Raw genomic sequence first — 14304 nt, forward strand, 5'->3', positions numbered from 1 at the left:
TCTATTACGTTAATGCTTGCAAGTTTCTTGCTAATTCAGCCGCTCGACATTCCAGACTTATGAGATGAATGGGCAAGCCAGAAATAACACTTCACCGCTGTAGTGTGCATGGTAGGTATGATTGTGTGTCTTTTTCCTACCTTCGGAAGTCAGGTAATGGGATTAGAACAGGAAGAGTGAAGTGACATGCATCATAGGTAAACAGCAGTCATCGATCTCTTCCTGTGGCAGCATTAAAAAAAAAATGTACAGTCACTCTAATAGGCTCTGGGATTCCCCATAATCAACTAGAACTTCAAATTTCCCTTTCTGAGTACAAGTGGTTAGTACTAGAAACTTTTAATCAGCATAGTGGAAGAGGGAAAGGAATTACGAATGATATGAATTCATGTTCTCTCCCTCTTGAGGGGATATTTGTGAATAATGCATGAATCATCAAATAATGAAGAACAACTCTCTTTGAAAGAAAAGATAAATGAAAGTGAAAATGTACTTGGCGAACCATTTAACACTTAAATTATTTTTAAAATTTAGTTTTCGTAGTAAGCACATCAAGAGTCCTTAACTTGCAAAACAGTTTTATTTCACACTTGTACAAAGTGAATAGACATTTTAAAATGCTTACAGTACTATAGGTTACATCTACTGCCACTGAATGTGTTAGTAGGGGGCTTGACAGGTCTCTTGAGTCTTCCAGGGTCCTACACAATCCCTGCTCTCCCACAGGTTTAAGCCTACTTCTGTACAGGTTAGAGAGGGTCTATTTAGAGTTGTTCCGAGTCCAAACCTCAGAGGACTTGGGCAGAAATGTGCGAGGTCCGCATCTGCACACTGAGAAGAGGACATGTAAATGAATGCTTTTCCTTTCCGCTCCTGAAACCAATTCTCCCCCTGCTGGGCCCTTACAGCTCATAAGAGCTGAAGCAGCTGTAATGAGGAGCTCATCCAGGGGCAGGCTCTTCCTTTCTTCTACAAACCTTGTTAGTACTGCTAAGCAGCAGAAGCTGACTGAAGAAAAGAGGGATCTTAACAGATACTGGTGAAACACTGTTCTTTCCCTCCTCTTTCCATTGAGCCCTTCTGACATTTTGCTACCTACTTGCCCCTTCACTGTGAGCAGTAACAAACTCTCCTTCAGGCGCCTTATTAGGTGTAGGATTATACCATTTCCCTGGAGTTTTGATGCTGATCATCTTATCAGGACCCAAAGATAAACCCTCCTGCAGAACCACGTAATCGGTTGTCATGCTGTGTGTCACTACTCTGTCACTGTAATACAGAAGGAAACGTGGCTGACAGTATATGCAAGAAATAGTCAAGAAAATGAAGCTACTCCTTAAAAAAAAAAAACAACCCCAAAAAAACCCCACACCCAAACCTGTGATGTCTGAAATGAATTTGGATTGCATGGATCTAAATAAATTTCAGTGCTCCACAGATGCCCAAGGTGAGCTACTTTTTCACTTCAGACGCGAGTCCCCCCTGCAAATTGACTATAAACACCCAAAGAGAAAATTTACCCTAGTGCACCATAGAAGTGAACTTTTTAGGTGCTTAAACCCTGGCATAACTAATGTCTGCAATGCCTTGGGAGCAGGAGCAATGGCACAAGATGTTCACTGGTTATACAATAAACTTTGATAATCCAAGCAGGTTACATTCAAGTAAACGAGATTTCAGATGATCAGACAAACAGAAGAACATCTACTGATGGCACACGGCTGCGAATGAAATCTGGTTATCTACATTTGCTTCCCACTAGGCCCGAAAACAACTTGCCATAGGAAAAGAGTGTTTCATACAGTAGTACAGACAGATATGCAGTTGGTTTTAGAGTCTTTCATGGAAATAAACAAAAGGAGACAAATACCCAAAAGATAACCTAAAAGCCTTAAAAGGGATAAAAATACTGTGCTTGTACATTCATTCTGTAGCCGTAGGAAAGTCAAAAGTGACCTTTCCCAGCAGCAGTGGGAACCCTCACATCAAGTGAAATGTGTTTCAGTTAAATGGTTGAAACACAGTGTTTTTTAGCCAAAATGGCAATCAATAAAATAGAGGGGAGGGGGAGGGACCCCCCCCTTGCAGGTTCAGTTCATCCTTCCTTTCCACTTCTGTAGTATCTCATTTTAACAGCTGTGGGTACTGAAGCCCCCCTCCCCCAATTAACTTTGCTGAAAAAGAAGAATGAACCAAAAACCTGTCCTTCCAGGCTTTCTTTATATGGCAGAAAATACGCAGGAGACACAAGCCCAGTTTTTAAGTCTTTTCCAGGTTATCTTTTGGAACAGCTCTAGAGCAAGGCAACAAATATTAATATAAGCTAGTTTTCTTCATGATTCTCAAAAATTCTTGCTCGCTTACTTCTCCATCTCCATCTCGATCAGCTTCATCAATCATTTCCTACAAAACATGTTGTACATTTGATCAGACACTGGACTCTTAAATCTTCCATTCATTAAAACAACAACAAATCAGAAGTGCTTCATGCCAAAATGTAACTATGTAGTTGATTGCTCGTTGTATTTCTGACCTCTCAGCCCTCTTTGTATAGGCAGAAATTCCCACCCAGTCCTTAGGAGCTACAGGGCTGGTCTGTGCCTGTTAGAAAAGCTCTGGCAAATCAGAATTTACCTGAAGTTCTTCATCTGTTAAATTTTCTCCCAGCTCCTTGGCAACCCTTTTCAAGTTTTTGAATGAAATTTTTCCTGTCCCATCATCATCAAATAATCTGAAAGCTTTCAAGATTTCTTCTTTGGAATCCTTTTCACTCTAAAACCAGAGTAAAACATGTTAATTAGAAGACACCTGCCACCGAGATATTCCTTTTCAGTATTTTTTTTATGCTGTCACAAGAATTTCTGTTAAGAATTCCTACCATTTTTTGCGTCATCATAGCCAAAAAGTCTTCAAAGTCAATGGTGCCACTTCCTTCTTTGTCGATATCTGCTATCATTTTCTTAATTTCTTCCTTCTTTGGCTCAAAGCCTAAAGCACGCATTGCAACCTGTGCCAAAAAGCAATTCTGTCAGGAGGCCACCAGTATTAATAGTGTCAGCAGCTGCGCTACAGCTTGTTTAATTTCCTCATCAAAAACTGTAATAACAACCCCCTACAATGAAAACATCTTTATCTCTTACCAGCTTGTTTCATCTTTCCAAACAGTAATAGCGTAGGTTTGATATTCTTAAGACTCCAGCCTATTTTCTCTTTAGATCCATGTGGAACATGAATATATTTCTGAAACTAGGAGAAACTGTTTGCTTCTGAATTATCTAAAGGTTCCAATCCACATAGCTTGCAAAGGGACTGCATTATCAAAATTCAGGGGAGGCTGGAGACCGGCGGTGTGATCTCGCTCCATTTGAAATTAAGGGCAGAATGCCTGTTAAGTTTGATGGGTGCAGAATTACATGTGGTTAACTTACACAAGCCAGTACACACGAGAGAGAAGAAATCCATGTGCATAGCTCTTGGCGCTTCTGGCTAGGTGGTGGGGAGGGGGGAGCGGGAGAGTGATGCCTGAGTGTCTCAGTCTCAGCAAAGAGTGACTGCTCTGCTAGGTGAGGAAGAGACAAGCAGACCTCCTCAGCCTTTCAGAGTACAAGCAACTGTAAGAACAGCTGTGGAGATTGTTGTACAAATGCTTAACAATAACGTTGTTTAAAACCAGGCTCTGGTATTTCACCAGCCTGGAACGACGATTTTGCTACTTTCTGTGTTTATGAGTAATTTCACAAGCCTGGTGTGCTGGATCACTACAGCATATTTAATTCAGAAACCGAAGTTTCAAGAACGTGTAACTAGAGGAAGATTTGAACTGTGAACATTCGTTCTTCCTATGTGCTCTAGTGGAAATCAATAGTTAATATTATGCAGAAATTTTCTCACTCAATGCTCTTCTACTGGAAAGTGCCAACTCACCAGAAACTTAACATTTAACTGAAGTGTGTTTTCTGACCAGTTTCTTGTGATGGGACAACTGAAAATGTTCCATTTTGTCTTTCACTTTCTATTGTAAAATATCTATTATTTCAAATTAATTTTGAAAAAAGAAAAACATAGCATTAAATGGTTGATGCTAAAACATTTCAGTCCATTTTAAGAACTGTATTTTAACACTTATAATCTGTGTTCAGAGAACACTCTCTTTAAGCGAGCGTAAGTACTTCCAAATAAACCCTATAGCTTAAGTAACTCATGCTTCTAGGTTACATACACAGAAATGGAGGCAAGAGTGCGTGTATGTGAGAAGTCAAGGAGATAATTAAGATAAAAGGTTCACGCTTAAACATCAGGCACATAAAAACACAGAAAAGAATAATCTTCCCCCTTGTACCACTGTGTGTATGCATGTAGCACGCACGCACGCACATGCTACTTGAACCTGAAGTGCAACTCAGATCTCTGTCTTGTTCTTTTTTAAATCAAAAACCAGGTAATTTTTCAATTATGTGTATGAGAATATGGTTGTATCTTTCCTGAATGTGCACAAAATCTGTGTGTTTAGTTCTGGGATGAAGGAAAAAAAAGATATTCTGATATTCATCCCTAAACAACAAAAATCCACTTTTCAGAAACAATGATCTTAGCCAGTCATGAAAAGTGAAATGTGCAATGTGTGTACCTAAACAGAAGAACTGCTTAGTTCCTCTGATGCTCAGATATTCAAAGCTATCTGACCTACTATCTTTGTGTAGAGAAGCCTGTCTTCTCTGAAGTATCAGATCCTGAGCTTTTTGTAGTTAACCAAGTAGTACACCCCGAGTTCAGTCATGACAGCAAACCATTATTCTTGTTTGTACTCCAAAACTAGTTTAAAATAGTTAGGGCTGGCTGGACAAACAGGATAGGCAGCTACAATTTTGAGGTCAAAGATACTTCCATCCAAGAAAAAAAAGTTTAAAAGTTTGAAAACCTTCAGTTCTTTTATGTCGATGCTTCCAGATCCATCAGTATCAAACAAATCAAAAGCTTCTCTGATTTCCTGCTTTTGCTCTTCTGTAAGTTCAGGCTTCAAGCCACTCTTCTTCCGCTGGACTGTACTTAAGCCAGGTTTTCTGTAGTTGGATGCCTTCAGAAAGCAAAGGAGAGAAAAGATAAGAAATAGCCCACTCGAGGAAAATTCAAAACACCACTAAATTTTAAATAACAACAGTAAAGCTGTAGCAGAAGCAAGAGACACTTTACTGCAAGTGGTAGACATGGTCTCTATGCTCATTTTCTTATGTTATTCTAAAAAGAAAACAAGCTGAAGACTTTGTTAGTGGGGAATACACATTTGGGCTTCATGTGTACTGTTTTAAACAGAAAGATCATCAATTAAAGGAGTAATGCCAGAAAAACAGGCAGGCAGTCTGCAAATGACCACTCCACTGAGGTGACTAAGACCCTCTGCACCTCTGGCCGGTTGCTTTGATGTGTCAGGAGTTGGTTTCACCTGGAAAACGTGAATAAATCATCCTCGCCACTAAAAAGGCTGGTCTTGACTGTAAGCAGGACTCAAATTCAGCACTGAAATGGGATGTCTGAGAGCATCTGCTCTGTCGGAGCAGAGTTTAAAGGGAGCTGCGTAGCTCTAGCCTGCTTGTCCACCAACTAGCTGTGCTGCCAGGTAACATGACGCTGTGGTAACAGTGAGATCAGCGCAAAATCTGTCCCATAAGGAGAACTAATCTGCTTGTGCTGAGCTGATGTGTCGTTATCCAGGATGCTTCCGAGTCCTCTCCTGCTTCTGGCATAAGCTAGTGCAGTACAGCACGTTTCTCCCCCACCACCCGCCTAGAGAGCAGGAAAGATGTTTTCCTGGGAGTACAGGTTTTCTTTTAAACCAGCAGCAGACAGATTTTAGTCCTGAATCTGCACAGATTCATGGAAGGCAGGGCAGTCCCTCCCACCCCCACCTTTAACTGGCTGGGCTTTATGAAAGTAAATAAAACAAATACTGAGAAAGGAATTTGTTTTGTAGCTACTGCTGAGCAATCTCTTACCTCTGCTGAATTGTTACCATTTTTTGGCTGGGATCTCTCTCTTAAATATGTAATGCGTAACACAGAAGATTCCATTTTGTTGTTACTGAAAATGGAATTTCATTTTTTTAACATGATTTGTCCCTCCAGGTTGGATCGCAAACCGATTTGCCTGCCACACCTCTGATTTTCCCCTGCTATTAACGCAGGCATCAGACTTTTTTTACTCTTGACATTCTGCTCTGGGAGAAACCCACGTGAGACCTTTTCCTAACTATAAATGACTGAAAAACCTCTAACACGCTACCTGAACTGTTTTTCTTGCATCCTGTATATACACCTACGAATCTAGCGAAAACGTTGAAGATCCCGAGGAGCAGCGTGTGCGTTGCTTCCTGTTTTATTTATTTCAAAACCGAGTTGTGCAAATCCATCAGCCTCTTCATCTGGCCTGGCCAGTGCCGCTTACATGTGCCACACGGGACCCGAGGAAGGGGAGGGTGTCGGTAAGCTCTGCCAAGACCGACCAGGCGTATCTCCTCGGGGTACCCCCGCGCCCTGGAAGCAGGGGACGTATTTTGCGGTTCTGGGGGTTTTATCGGGAGGAAAACTCTATTTTTTCATAGTGCCAAGTTTTTAAGGGGCAGAAAGGGGGGATTCCCTGTCCCTTTCCGGCCGGGGTGTTGGATTCCGCGTTGGGCGAGGGAACCAAGCGGCAGCGCGGCCTTGGCAGCCCCGCGCCAGCTCCCCACAGCCCGTCGGGCCCAACGCCCGCCGGCCAGGGCCGGAGCAAGGCACGGTGCTCCGGGGCACGGCCGGGACCCCGCACCAGCCGTTCCGCGGGAGGCGGCGAGGGGAGGGAGGGGGAGCCCGGGGGCAGGGGACGGGCGGACGCACGCTCACCATCTGGCCGGGGACGCCGCTCCGGCTGGGGACGGCGCGCAGGGCCCCGCCGCTCCCAACGGCCCGGCCCGCCTCACCTCAGGGAGGCGAGAGCACCCGCCGCCGCCCGGAACGGACACGGGCCTGTCCAATGAGCGAGCCGGACGCACCGGGGAGCCCGCCCCTTTGCCTTTTCGCCGGGCCAATGGCGCCTGGCGGGCTTGTGATGTCGGGGGGAGGGTGGGTACAAAGAAGCGGTGGCGTCGCCCCGGCAACGGGGCCCGGTGGTGGTTGGTGGCGGCGCGCGGCGTTGTCGTCCCACCTCAGCTCACCTCAGCCTGGCCCAGCCGCGGGCAGCGGAGGGAAACACGGCCGAATCGGTGAGGAACCGGCAGCAAACCGCTGTGGGGCCGGCCCTCCCGCCGGCAGGAAGCGGCCCGGCCGCCAGCAGGCCTCAGCAGGGCAGCTCCGGGCTGCCCTCCGCCTCCCCGGCTCCTGGCGGGCTGCCCTCCGCTGCCCAGGGCTGTCCCCAGGCTCCTGGCGGGCTGCCCTCTGCCTCCCCGCTTGCTTGCCACTTCCAGGCTGCGAGTGACGCGAGGCTGGTTCACCACGGCCCTTGGGTTCGGCTCCGCTAATCGAGGAAGCTCTTCCTCTTCCTACATTAGTAGCAATAGCGCTGGCTCTTAGGTAGAGCAGGTAAGTCGTGACAGGTACCTGAACACGTAGTTGCAAGTAGAACATTTTCTAACCGTTTCTCGTTTGTTGTGCACCGGTGCTGCCACAAGGGAAAGCGTGCGCATGCATGCCTGCAAGACTCTTTTAACCAACCTTTCACAGAAATGCATTAATTTGGAAAACCAATCTAAAATTTTGTTGTGTTAGTTTAGCCTTTATGTTGAAGTGCTGTAAGGTAAAGTGAGTAGTGTTTGGCATACCTCTTGTATCCCAGATTTTTTCACTTGAAAACCTAAAACCTATGCGTGTAAACATACAATGAACGTAAAGCTGTTTTATTTTGCTTGCAGAGACAGGTGATGAGGCAGGTGGCAGTAGGTCAGCCTGCAAGTGAGCTCAGCAGAAGCCATCTGCGGTTGGTGTCTCATGCGTGGCTGTCCTTTACTACCCGTTCTCCAGGATGCCTCCTTCTCTTTGCTGACCTCTCTTGTGTTTGACTCTAAAATGTAATTCCACTTGACCCTTTACCTTTTCCACCTCAGAGTGGATGGAGAAAGAGGTAAAAGGTCAGGGGATGGGGGGGATGAAAAGTTGAATTTCGGGTCTGCTGTTTATCTGTTCCTACAACATAGGATAGCATGATAGTTTTGCCAAAATAACATGCATAAGACCAAGGGGGGGGGGGGGGGGCGGGGCGGAGTATCACAAATTCATAAATCACACGTGCCAGAGGCGGTGCAAGCAATGAAATAAAACCATTCTTTTCCTGCAAGTGCCTGCCCTGCCTTCAGCTGGTTTTGCAGCCAAGCACTGGGTCCATTTGGTTCAGGTTTAAGGATCTGCAGGAGTACAGGCTGGTGTCCAAAATGACGATACAGTTTTAAAGTATGAGTTTAAGCTGAAAGCAAGGGGCACATTTTTCAACTTAAATTTCAGAGAAAATTTTTGCTAAGCAACTTGTAGTTGGCTGTGTTGAGGTTTGGTGAAAGTGCGTTGACTTGATAGAAGGTGCTACACTATAATTAATCTGTCTTATAACCAGTTGTGGTTTCACTCACGTTTGATGAAATAAAAATGCAATTCCAAGAAGACAGTGGCTCATATTGCTGAGCTGAGCCCTCATTTGGGAGTGACTGGGGAGTAAGAACGTTTGCTGTACTGGAAAATGGAAACCCCTTTCTCACCAGTCCTTCTGTAGTCGCCTCCCGTCCAAAGAGCGGCACAGTCTTCTGCCGAGAACTACGTGCCAAGGACCGAGGTAGTCAGAGAGCGATACTTGGCCTTTCAGCGTAGCTAATTTAGCTCATTCCTAAATTTTATGAAGAGAACCACAAATTGGTTATTTGTTCTTTCTATCAAAACAAGCAGGTTGAGAAGCGACCACTCCTAGTTGAGAACGGCTTGAATTCAGAAAGGATGATCTCAAAAAACAAAAAACCCCAAAAAACAAACAAACACACACCCCCAACCCCAACAAAAAGACCAAAAACACCCCCACCCCCCCACCCCCAAAAAAAACACACAAAAAAACCCCAGACCAAAATTACTGTTGTAGTAAATCCTTAAGAGAAATCAGATGGAATGAGTTTTGGGGGAAGTGGGGGAAAACATGTTTCGTACTGAAATATTTCATATTCATACATGATTACTATTTAATCATGCCCATTTTTTTGCTTGTTTCAAAACAAGCTACCTGTGATATTAAGCTAAGGATTCCAGTTAAGAAAAAAGAGGCTTTTTTATTATTACTGCTGCAAGTACTGATATGGATACGTAGCATGGCTAGGCCATGGTCACAAGAGATTGCCAAGAAAAATGTCTAGAAAAACCTGTAAGCAGGTTGAATGGCGGTTGTCAGATGCGCACTGCCAGTGTAGTTTTAACGTCAAAAGTACTTGCTTATCTAAGAGCCCTTTTCTTAAATTATTGACTAGGGCTAGCTGTAGACTAAAATAATTTCTTGGTTAATGATTCTTTTGGTGCTTCAAGATGTATCTAGTAGTTGAAGGGAAATTCTGTTGTCAGTTTGGGCTAGAGTAGAACTTCAGGTCTGTCAGCATATAAAGGTTATTTCCAACAGCCTACTCTGCGCTTTAAATTCACATGTTATCTTAGTTCAATATTCAGATGGACTTTCACTGAGTGGGGAGAAAAGAGTTTATTAGATTTGGAATAGCTGTGACATTTAGGGAGATGAAACAAATTGTTTGAATCTGAACATAAAAAATACATGGCTAAGGCTTCTTAATTCTTGGTGTGTATGCTTTTTCATTTAAAAAAAGAAAGAAAAAAAAAAGGAAGCTTTAGTTTAATCCATGTGGTCTGCCACAGGAGTGTGGTGTGGAAGGGATTTCAAGGGAAAGAAGACTTATTTTTGGCATGTTAAAACTGAGTAGTAGGTCAAAACTTTAAAGTCTTGGCAGTTTGCTTTGTGAGGTATAAAGAAGTGGCATTCCTTTCCATGCACATTTAATGAAGTAGTGGCACGTGCTAAATGCAATAAATAGAATTGGAATAAATAAGTTTGCTTATGTTTTTCCAGATTTAAGGATAAAGTTAGTGGTATAGATATCAGTACCAAGACGCATCTGTACAGAGCTCTTTGATTTTGCATGTAATTGTCCACTCTGCTCAAAGGAGCTGTTGCCCTAAGTAAGGCAAATAACTGAAATTCCAGATAGCCGGTCAGAAGTGATAGGTTTATAGAATCTGTACTGCTTCACATTTAAGAAGTCACTGGAATTACCAGCACTGTACTATTCACCAGCAAGAAGAAATTCCATGGTGTTTTAGCAGTGCACTGTTTCGGCAGCTAGGTGCATCGCGAGCTCATAATAAGTGCCCAGGGTGAAGACCTGTTCTCCACAGACAGCCTCACAGGAGAGCTGTGGTCAACATTACATTGTTAATTTCATTTTTGGGTGATATATGCTCTGGAGCGCTGTGAGGATGGGGCAATAAGTTTGTGTTCTGTTCACAGATGCTGCCTGCTGCCCATGGCTTTCAGGGATGTGAACGCAAGAAGACATATTGGACTTCAGCAACTCGCATCCTTGGCGTTAGCTGGAAGAACGTTATTGGGGCCGATGAAATCATGCAAATTCATTGTGGATGAAACCACCAGCCAAAGCACATTGATTTGTTCTGCTGTTAGACTGATTGAAAGTTTGGATTTGACTAGTGCTGCCGGGCAGCTTCTTAATGAAACCATTCAAGCACAAAACAAGGAGTTTAAGACTGGGATGAGTACCCTGTTGTTTCTCACTGGTGCATGGAGCAATGCCGTGCTGGAGTGCCTCCAGCAGAATGTTCCTGTTTCAGCAATAGTATCTGTGATGTCTGAGGGGTTGAACTCTTGCTGTGAGAGGGTCCAGTGTCTTCAAATATCAATACATGATGTAAATAAAGAGCTATGTTCTAGCAGCGTTAGGCCAAATGCTTTTAAAAGCGAAACTTGCCAAATTGGACATGACAGTCTTCTAAATCCTCAGTGTTTCCTGTATTTGCAGAAAGATATTTCTGCACCAGAAGAAGTCATTCCAATAATTTCTTGTTCCTATCAAGAAGATGATTGTAATTTTAACAAGTGCCTGGCTTCACCTTTGGCCGGCTGTGGTTCAATAGCTTCTCTTGTCAAGCCAGTGGGTGACAAAAATACTTCTGTGATTTCTGGAAGTGGTGTTATTGCATCCAGCTGTAACAAACCAAAGTTAACCCACAGCAGATACTTCAGCACTCTAGGAAAAAGCCATTTTTCAAGTCAGCAAGGTCATTTTCAGGGACACCTTTCAGGGCAATCAGCAGATCCATGTGAGTGTTACGGCTTAGGGCACCTGGCAATGACTCTGAGCCACGGAAATGAGGCTAGCGTGAAACTGCTACAAAGCATTGTTGCGTATCAACAACAGAGAGCAGAACGCAGTGGCTCCTCCCAGTTTAATATTGCAGAAATTGTGACGTGCTGTTTACTGGGCCTGCCTGAAAGCTATTCTTGTGTCTCCCAAGGTTTTGTTACATTAGTATCACCAGAACAAGCCAAAGTTATCAAACGCTTTGAAGGCAAACCCCTTCGGATTTTGCTCATGGACGGTGACCTAACTGAACAATATCGTCACTTAGGTTTTACTAGACCGTGCAATGTAAGGACCATATTGGAGCATCGTAGCCTACAGGAAGGCAGAGCAGGGGACTTGTGGCTCAGCAGTATGTTAGATATTCTGATAAGCTTTGAAGTAGACATGGTTTTGGTCAAAGGAAATGTGTGCGCAAACTTAATGGAAAGATGCATAGCAAACAGTATATTGGTAGTCGGTTCTGTGACTCGGGACGTGTTGTGTGCCTTTGGGGAGGTCACCAAGGCCCAGCCAGTGACATACCTCACCCAGCTGAATGCTGCTTGTGTGGGGAGCGGGGCCCAAGTGGAGCTGTGGAAGGCCTGTGACGGGCGTGCAATGGATCTGGGTGAGCTTGTGCCAGTCAGGATAAAAGCGCACGAAATTCCTCTGCTCACGGCTGTGCTTACCACTACTGTAGCTTCAAAGATGCAGCTCGTTGAAGACCGCTTCTGGACTTTAGTGTATCGACTCCATCATGCTTTAGTCGACGAGAAGGTTTTTCTTGGTGGTGGTGCAGTGGAGCTCTTGTGCCTTAGTCACATTCAGATGCTTGCAGAACAGCCTTTGCAGCCAGCAAATAAAGATGCTGTGAGAGAGTTTCACAGTCCTTGGCTGGCAGCATCTGTGACGGAGTGTAAATCGGTTGTGCTCCAAGCATTAGCAAGCGGCTGGAAGCAGTATCTTTCAGTGGTTATGTGTAACACTGCACAAGCTGCATCGGAGTTGGAAGCGCGTACCTCAGTTGATCATCACCTCAAAAAAGCAGCTGACTGTGGCTCTCCCTCAGCATATATATTGCAAGAGTTTAGAAGAGGTCATCTGCTCAGGGATGGTTCTGGTCCCTTTGCTGACCACAGAGCGGGTTTAAGAGTTTATGATAATGTGACAGCCAAGACAGAAGCATGGCGGAGAGCTCTGGACTTGGTGCTACTAGTGCTTCAAACAGATGCCGAAATTATCACAGGTCGCAAAAGGAATCAGCTGTTGAACCCACATCTGTCGAATGAATTTATGTTTTTATAGGACTTGCAGGCTTTATTTATAAGTCTATGAGTCAGTGGAAGAAGTCCAGGTGCAACCTACGTTTCTTCGTAGTTTACAAAGCAAACATTTAGATGTGGTTGTGACTTGAGAGCGTAGCAGTCGAAACCAGCATGTGAGACAGTCACAAGGTAGATATAATTTCCCATTTCTAGAAACAGGAGTTAAATAGCAAACCAAAATCACTTGTGGCTTACCTCTAACCCCAGCCATGCATTTCTAACTAATTATGTTGTCTGTAGGGATAGATTAATCCAGTCAAACTGAGTTCTCTAATCATCTTTAGCGGAGCAGATGTGCGGTTCTTCTTTTCAGTGTGATGAGCACTGGGCAGGTGGGTACATGTCAAGTCCAGTTGGGGAAGAGTTTGATACCTTGGATATGCTTTTGTTCTGAACATGTGCTGTCTGTATAAGGTATTTGGACTTGTGTTCTGTACATTATTCTTGTTTATTGTCTTTTAATGTCTTCTAAAGAAGGGTAGGGGTCTCTTACATAACATTGGCATACTTGTGTTAAATGAAAAAATATATGTAACAATTTTTAGTTAGTATCTTGCTCTTAATTTCTGTACATTGCAAATGTAAGAGTTAAACTTGCAATAATTTATGAGTGTTACAGTTTATGCTGTGAGTTTGTATTGGTATATCCTACTTTTGCACATTTATATGGGCCATATATCTCCAAAATCAAATATATACCCTTTGGAATGTCTCTTGTTTTGGCATAAATTCAGGATGAATCTTCCCTTTTGGTACTATAGAATGGTTGTATCTCTACACAAAGTTTTCTTTTTCATTGCAAGTTGGATTTTTAGATTATTTCCTTTGGGCCCTTTCAGTTATCCTTGCAGAGAGGAAATTGTTGTTGTATGTTTTAGCTATTGGCTAAAAATTAAAAAGAATCTATCATGATGATTGAGGCAAGGCATTTTTACTGTCCTTCAGTGCTTAAAATTCAAAAGCAGAGCCATGGAGAACTGGCACTTTGTTGCAAGAAAGAGGTGTGTAACTATGGAGATTTTTTTTTTTGTGAAATTGGAATTCTGAATCACAAAGTTAAACGTCTCATCAGTCCGGTGAAAACAGAATGGAAAAAGAATGGAAATGGTAATACTAAAGCAGATTCTTCCTTTTAGGAGCTTTCTCATTAAATGCTAGTGGCCGACGCTGCTCGGGTTAGGCACTGACTCGTGATTGCTGGTGCTGGTGGCAGACAGTCCTTCTGTGGTGAAAGCTGAGAATTGGGGTGGGCTGAAGAGTGTTCTCTGAGTCGTGACTCAGTGCAAAGGCAGACAAAAACTGAGTGGTTATTTTACTGTTAGAGCCCTCACTGCAACTTATCTACTATTTTAAGTGGATGTTTTTTCTTCTGGACTTAATACCCTTGCGGTACCTTCCCACTGCAGAAGACGTCTTAGAGAAGAGCCATCGGCTGCCTCAAACCCCTGTGACCACTGGCAGTCCCCCAGCTGACTTCTCCTGAGCCTTCACACAGTTCTCTGCCTCTGTTCCCTCTTGGAGCTGCTCGTTCCTCCTGGGAAGGCCCTTCCCCTCTACCTGTGCACTTCACGGTGCCTAATTCTGGAGGGCTTGAGTTAATGAAAAGGAAAGACAGTTCCT

General features: G+C 43.8%; 2 protein-coding genes across 3 annotated transcripts; one reads left to right on the forward strand and one right to left on the reverse strand.

Moving 5' to 3' along the window:
• Positions 1-561: 561 nt before the first annotated feature.
• On the reverse strand, positions 562-6991 carry LOC142056042 (uncharacterized). Of its 2 annotated transcripts, none has more exons than XM_075090203.1 (5): positions 6873-6991; positions 4919-5074; positions 2879-3007; positions 2635-2772; positions 562-2403 (listed from the first exon to the last, which is right to left on the reverse strand). In XM_075090203.1, exons 1-5 carry the CDS (start codon positions 6873-6875, stop codon positions 2314-2316), a joined length of 516 nt encoding a protein of 171 aa, XP_074946304.1. In that variant the 5' UTR covers positions 6876-6991; the 3' UTR covers positions 562-2313. The 2 variants fall into 2 exon arrangements, with proteins under 2 accessions (XP_074946304.1, XP_074946305.1); XM_075090204.1 differs by lacking the exon at positions 6873-6991 and adding an exon at positions 6277-6527.
• Positions 6992-7082: 91 nt separating this feature from the next.
• Positions 7083-13844, forward strand: BBS12 (Bardet-Biedl syndrome 12). The gene is made up of 2 exons (XM_075090200.1): positions 7083-7547; positions 10507-13844. Exon 2 carries the CDS (start codon positions 10523-10525, stop codon positions 12662-12664), a length of 2142 nt encoding a protein of 713 aa, XP_074946301.1. The 5' UTR covers positions 7083-7547; positions 10507-10522; the 3' UTR covers positions 12665-13844.
• The last annotated feature ends 460 nt before the right edge of the window (positions 13845-14304 follow it).

This window comes from Phalacrocorax aristotelis, chromosome 4, assembly GCF_949628215.1.
Source record: "Phalacrocorax aristotelis chromosome 4, bGulAri2.1, whole genome shotgun sequence".
NCBI lineage: Eukaryota > Metazoa > Chordata > Aves > Suliformes > Phalacrocoracidae > Phalacrocorax > Phalacrocorax aristotelis.